Genomic DNA, 6,925 nt, shown 5'->3' on the forward strand with positions numbered 1-6,925 from the left:
GGTGGTATTAATAGGGTATTAAATTCCTAAACACGAGACAGAACACGAAACAATGGGTATTGAATGGAAGTGATTGTAGAAAGCCTATTGGTCCATATTTCTTGATGCTTCTATATTGGAGCGGAGTCTTGAGGTGGGTAGAATATAGTTGTGCATTAATTGGCTGTTGATTGCTGGTGTTGACTTCTTGATGTGTAGTGCCACATCTTTTCTCGAAAGATCGAGAAAATTCGTGTTAGAATTATTAATCTTACTTTTTCGGTCATATTTAATAATATATGTCTACAGGAAAGACTGCTACCAAAATATACTAATATATATACTAATATATATATATATATATATATATATATATATATATATATATCTATATATATATATATATATATATATATATATATATATATATATATATATATATAAAGACAATGTTTTCACTGTTCCTATGGGAGTGGCAGAATGGTCACACTCAGAATGCAGCATTTCATACTTATTTATTTATTTACAAGAAGGTACATTGGGTTTGTGAGAATACATAGCATAGTATTTACAATCTTGTAAAGCCACTAGTACGCGCAGTGTTTCGGGCATACTGACTGCTAACAGGAGTTGTCTGCTCCTGTACTTGTCTGTGTTAAAAAATATATTTTTTTTGTAATGTTAGTGGGTTTTTAATGCAGAAACAACAATGGCATGTTTGGATGATGACTACTCGTGGAGCCCGCCTTCAGAAGCGGAACTCAAAGTTATTGAGGCCAGACGGGAACGTAACAACAAGATATCATCCATAATGGGACAATATCTTCTAAAGGGGTACAAAATGTTGGCTATAACATGCCCAGTTTGTGAGGTAAGTGTTCCTTTAATTTACTGTCCTTATGTTTTATATATGTGTTTACTTTCACGTGGAAAGAGGATGCACTGTATATTTTAATTTGATATCCTAAGAAGGAATACCTTTTAGTTTTCTGTACAAGTTGTCTTTTGTTGTTATGGAATTAGCAACCTAATTTATGCCATTTTCCCCCAGTGCATTTTGTTAGAGGATCGCATACAAAATAAATATTGTATCGGATGCAGTGAAGTTGATGCTGACACATGGAAGGACAATCCAGGTACTGTATGTTATAATTTATATAAAGTATACCATATGTTTATGTATGCATGCGCATATATATATATATATATATATATATATACACAACTTTAGAACACTTTCCCACCAGGAGACTCGAACCCTAGCCAGCACAGAAGCCTTCCAGCAACTGGCATAACAGGTACGCCTTAACCTTCTAGGTTAAGGTAGGTTAAGGTAAGGCGCCTTAACGCCTTCTAAAGTTGTATACTTAACTCTCGTGTTTAGGAAAGTTGTGCCTTAAGCAGAGACACTGTGTCTTCCCATATTAACAGGGACTTGATGAAATTAACGTATAAATGACCCCTCACTTGCTCTGGTGCTCTTGGGAGGTGTTGATCTTTGGGGTATTTAAATACTCCGAAATTACCATCTCTTTTAAGGGTCTGAGCGGGTGGTGGAGCGGGTTAAGGCGTACCTGTTATGCCAGTTGCTGGAAGGCTTCTGTGCTGGCTAGGGTTCGAGTCTCCTGGTGGGAAAGTGTTCTAAAGTTGTATACTTAACTCTCATGTTTAGGAGAGTTGTGCCTTAAGCAGAGACACTGTGTCTTCCCATATTAACAGGGACTTGATGAAATTAACGTATAAATGACCCCTCACTTGCTCTGGTGCTCTTGGGAGGTGTTGATCTTTGGGGTATTTAAATACTCCGAAATTACCATCTCTTTTAAGGGTCTGAGCGGGTGGTGGAGCAGGTTAAGGCGTACCTGTTATGCCAGTTGCTGGAAGGCTTCTGTGCTGGCTAGGGTTCGAGTCTCCTGGTGGGAAAGTGTTCTAAAGTTGTATACTTAACTCTCGTGTTTAGGAGAGTTGTGCCTTAGGCATATATATATATATATATATATATATATATATATATATATATATATATATATATATAATATATATATATATATATGTGTATATATATATATATATATGTTGGTGTATACTGGCAGCAGGTTTTCTTTCAAACATGTTTCATTGAATATGACCACATATTCTGTATTTATTATTTTCTGGTTTAGGGCTTCTATCCTTCTAACTATTTTCTTAGCATCAGGGCTTAATTGAAATAGGAGTTCTCCAAAACTCATTTTCGTACTTTTAAGGTGAAGAAAAGAAGTGATTTACTATAGAGTGTATTACACTTATTTGTATAATTTGCACGACGTTTCGAACCTCCATGGTTCATTCTCAAGTGAACAGATCTTACAATACTAGTTGATTTTATACCCGCATTAGGTCAGGTGATAATACAATGAAGGTGAAAACATGGGGGGATACATAAGGGATAAACATAGGGGCTGCAGAAGGCTTATTGGCCCATACGAGGCATCTCCTATCTAAACACAAAGATTAATCCAGTGTAATTGGCCTGTTATGTTGGACATTGTCTTCTGTGTTGGCATCGATATGTTCTTGTCTTGTCCTTACTCTCATGGTGGGTAGAGTAAATAGTTCCGTGATTATGGTGTTCATGGTAGGTCGCTCTATTCTTATGTGAATTGCCTCAAGAATTTGTAATCTTCTTGAATCTTGGGTTTTGTCTATTATGCAAGTATTCTTGTTCAACATTTCTCTTGTTAGAGTAATGTCATGGGCTTGTCTCATGTGATTCCTAGGGGCACCAGATTGAAGATGGCATGTCAAACGCCTCGTCAGCTTGGTCGACGTCATACCTATGTACTTACATTGAAGGTTACATCCTTCGTGGGGGCAAGTGTACATGTATACAACGCTTGACTGCTGTAGAGGGTTCTCCGTCGGCTTCGGGCTGTTTTTGATAAGGAGTTCGGAAGTCTTCTTGGTTTTGTAGAATATTATCAGGTTTATGTTTTGGTTAGGAGTAGTGCTTTTTACTCCTTTACGGATTATTTCTTTCATTATTCTTTCCTCTTTTATATGTTCACTGTGCATGGTTGATTTGTAATATAATTTTATTGGGGGTGTTCTGGTTTCTGTTCTAGGTTCTGAATTATACCAACGGTCCAAGTGTCTTCTTATAGCAGCGTTTATTTCCGCGTTGCTATATCCGTTGTTCACCAATACCTGAGTTACTCTTTCAAACTCTCTACTCACGTTGCTCCATTCAGAGCAGTGGGTAAGCGCTCGACGAATATAAGCATTGAGAACACTGGCTTTGTATCTTTGGGGGCACTCACTTCTACCGTTCAGGCATAATCCTATGTTGGTGGGCTTGGTATATACGTTGGTGCTTAAAGAGGTTCCTGTTTTTGTTATTAGTACATCCAAGAATGGCAGACTGTTATTTTCACTATTTTCATGTGTAAATCGGAGTACTGACTCTCTCTCTAGGTGTCTTTTTAGGTCAGTTAGTTCATCTGAGTCTTTTACTATTACGAATATGTTTTACTATTACATATTGCTGTATATTACTATTACATATATATATATATATACTACGCATTGCTGTGGCTCAGTCTGATTAAATGGAAAAGAAAAAAAAGAGAAAGTCCACATTTCTAATATGTTTAATTTCACAATGCTTGTGGCTATACAATATTTTTTGTTTTTCAATTGTGTGTGGAGATATATTGTCTGGTTTGTCGACTCTAGAACTCCCGACCCTCCCCCGTCCTCCCCACCATTCTCCCCCCTCCCCTCGTCCTCCCCACTGTTCCCTCACACGAAAAACAGTTAAAAAAAAAAAAGCATGTTTTTACCTGTCACAGGTGTGACATCTATATACTGTAGTAGGTATATAAAAACATGAGCGTATTCGAATGGAACGTTGTCAAAATTTCAAATATATATATATATATATATATATATATATATATATATATATATATATATATATATATATATATATATATATATATATATATATATATATATATATATATATATATATATATATATATATATATATATATATATATATATATATATATATATATATATATATATATATATATATATATATATATATATATATATATATATATATATATATATATATATATATATATATATATATATATATATATATATATATATATATATATATATATATATATATATATATATATTTATATATTTATATATTCCCCAACAAGTTACTGATCATGTTGTGGGCAGAATTTATATCTGGATCCTCAGACTCCAAGAGACCAACCAAAGGTTGTGCTCGAAAAAGAAATGTTTTGTTTCCCACGATGCCTTATTGTTTAATTGCTTGTTGGATGTTATCTATGTATATACATTATTCCATTTTTTGTCAGCGGTAAGTGAAGAAGCAGCCAGAAGAGCAGTGGAAGAAATTCAACATCGACAAAATCATGACAAAGACACATCACCACCACCAGGAATGGCAGTTGCTTCTCAGCAGACTTCGTCAATTAATAATGCAGCAAGTGAGTCGGTACTCTCTCTCTCTGTCCCAACGTCTACTTCAGATCTAAAGATTTCCAGTGAAAATAAGTTATGTAAAAGGTAAGATTACAAAGTACCATTGGTTTTATTATCACTTTAATATCTTATTATAAACAGTTATGAATTTGTTGCAATATAGCATTATCAACTTGTATTTACAGTAGTTGCCATTGTCACCCATTGAAACTATTATGGGGAAAGCAAAAAAGTAGTTCTTTTGGAAAGAAGAAAGAGCAGGAAATTAATGGATGAGGTAAATGGTATTGTCTACTTTGACAATTAAGTTAATGGCAAAGACAAGAATAGAAATAGGTGAAGAGAACAGTTTAAAAAAGTTGAATGGGTGAAAGAGATGCTAATGTGAATATGACTGGATTTGATGGTGAGAAGATTGCAAGATCTGACAACTGACATCTATGGAAGAGGTTAGTATATCAGTAAAGCTGAAATGTGGGAAAACTGTATGTGCTGAGGTATATCCAGAAATGATGGAATGTTATGGATAAAATTAAATGAACGGAATGGAATAGTTGCCAGAAGGCATGGATTAGTTATGGTAATCTGAGAGAAAATTGGAAAAAAATGTGTGACAGAATTGCAATTGGAATAATTCAAAGATAAATGAGAACTTTGTGATGATAAGGTGATTTTCAAAGCAAAAGAGATTGCTACAAAAGTGGGAAAATCCTGTGAGAAAGATTATAAGGTGTATATATATATATGGCATCTATGAACTTGGATGCAGCCCATCTTCCTAAAATTAAAGTACTTATAATAACTATTTGGTTGAAAGTACCAATATGTAGTGACTGATCACCAATAAGTTGACTGTTGCATTATTGAATTTGGCAAAATGGGGAACTATATATGTATGAACATGTTGTACTGTTCGGGGTGAAAATAGCATGAGCTACCTCGTCCCTTTGTGTGTATTTTACCTCAATAAACTTATTTCAGTTTCAATTCAATTTTAATTGCAACATAAATATAAGATCTAACATAATCACTCCTAGGCCACATGTATGCAATCGTAGGCCAATTATATTACAAATATGTGCTGTACAATGCCTAAGAGTACTTAAATTTGGTTTTTACCTATTCTTTCTGGATTATAAAATTAAAAGTACAAAATGTGAATTATTTGTGGTCCATCACTACATATTGGTACTTTCAACCAAATGATTACTCAAAGTACTATCATTTCAGAAGGATGGGTTGCTTGTGTGATGCATGTGAACAAGTGAATAGAAAGCATATCTCAGAGTATTGAGCATGTTTGGAGCTGGTGGAATGGTATTTATGTTGAAGATTTTATGGTGGAAGTAGAGCATTTGAGATAATGGTATGGCAAGTGAGTGGGTTGATTAATGTAGGAGTACAGTAGTGTACCTTGAGGTTACCTTGAGGTGCTTCCGGGGCTTAGTGTCCCCGCGGCCCGGTCGTCGACCAGGCCTCCTGTATCTTGGGATTGTAGATTGATTCTGTGGTTGTCCAGTTTTTGTTTGTGTGGGAAGTGGAGTTGTGTACAGTACTATTAAAGAGAAGCAGTAAGGTACAAGGTTAGATGAAACCAGTATATATTAGAGTATCCAGTGGTGCCCAGGTCTCTTTCCACGATGCACTAACCGGGCTCCCCCCCCCCCCAGAGGGGGAAAGGCTTCCTTCCCCATGCCCCCTCCCAGGTCTCTTCCCTTATGCACCCTCCCAGGTCTCCTTTGCCATGCACCCTCCCAGGTCTCCAAGTCCCTACCCAATCAGCCCCACCCCCAAACACACCTATCTTGTCTTCACACGAATACTTCCAAGTTTCTAGCTACACCTTTTGAATTATGAAGTGGTGCTGTGGTGCTTTACATTGCTGACTGTTGGCCAATTATATTACTACAGTATGTAGTGTTTCAAGATATAGTGAAAGAATGAGGTGCCCTTACTACCATATCTTTAACTCTTACACTATTCCAATCACTTTCTGTAATTTCCTTCTGTGCTACAGTCACCATTTACAACCTTTTCACCTATTGATATGTTAATTATTTTTAGTCAGGCACACCTTGATGTAATACATTTAAATACAGTACTGTATTACTTTTATTTCTTCTTAGCTGATGCCTTCCCACTCCAAGTATAAGGGGTAATAACGATTACCGTTGTTAAATTTCAATCGTTAATAATATAATTTTTGTTTAATTCCAGTTTATTAGTCCATGGTGTCAATCTTTCTGAAGATGTGGCTTCAGCTGTGAGTGTTCTGCGTGGGAAATTAGCTTGGGCAACAGGCCAACTACAAGCCACAACAAGTGTACATGAAGCTCAAAATCTTGCTGAACTCATCACAGAATCCTGCAAGGCCATCACTGCACTTAGAGATCTATAGGGATATTTTGTCAGGCACTATTAAAGGTTTAGAAATGTA

General features: G+C 35.7%; 1 protein-coding gene across 2 annotated transcripts in view; it reads left to right on the forward strand.

Annotated features, from left to right (window-relative positions):
• LOC123769970 (protein ZNRD2) overlaps positions 1 to 6,925 on the forward strand; it is a 12,612-nt gene extending 5,687 nt beyond the window's left edge. Inside the window, exons 2-5 of one of the 2 annotated variants that reach the window (XM_045761499.2) lie at positions 681 to 850; positions 1,031 to 1,115; positions 4,362 to 4,572; positions 6,706 to 6,925. In XM_045761499.2, the coding sequence (XP_045617455.1) occupies positions 689 to 850; positions 1,031 to 1,115; positions 4,362 to 4,572; positions 6,706 to 6,886 (639 nt within the window). In that variant the 5' untranslated portion in view covers positions 681 to 688 and the 3' untranslated portion in view covers positions 6,887 to 6,925. The remainder of the gene's footprint in view (positions 1 to 680; positions 851 to 1,030; positions 1,116 to 4,361; positions 4,573 to 6,705) is intronic. The other variant, XM_045761500.2, reaches the window with a different exon arrangement.

Source organism: Procambarus clarkii, chromosome 45 (genome assembly GCF_040958095.1).
Source record: "Procambarus clarkii isolate CNS0578487 chromosome 45, FALCON_Pclarkii_2.0, whole genome shotgun sequence".
NCBI classification, from domain to species: domain Eukaryota; kingdom Metazoa; phylum Arthropoda; class Malacostraca; order Decapoda; family Cambaridae; genus Procambarus; species Procambarus clarkii.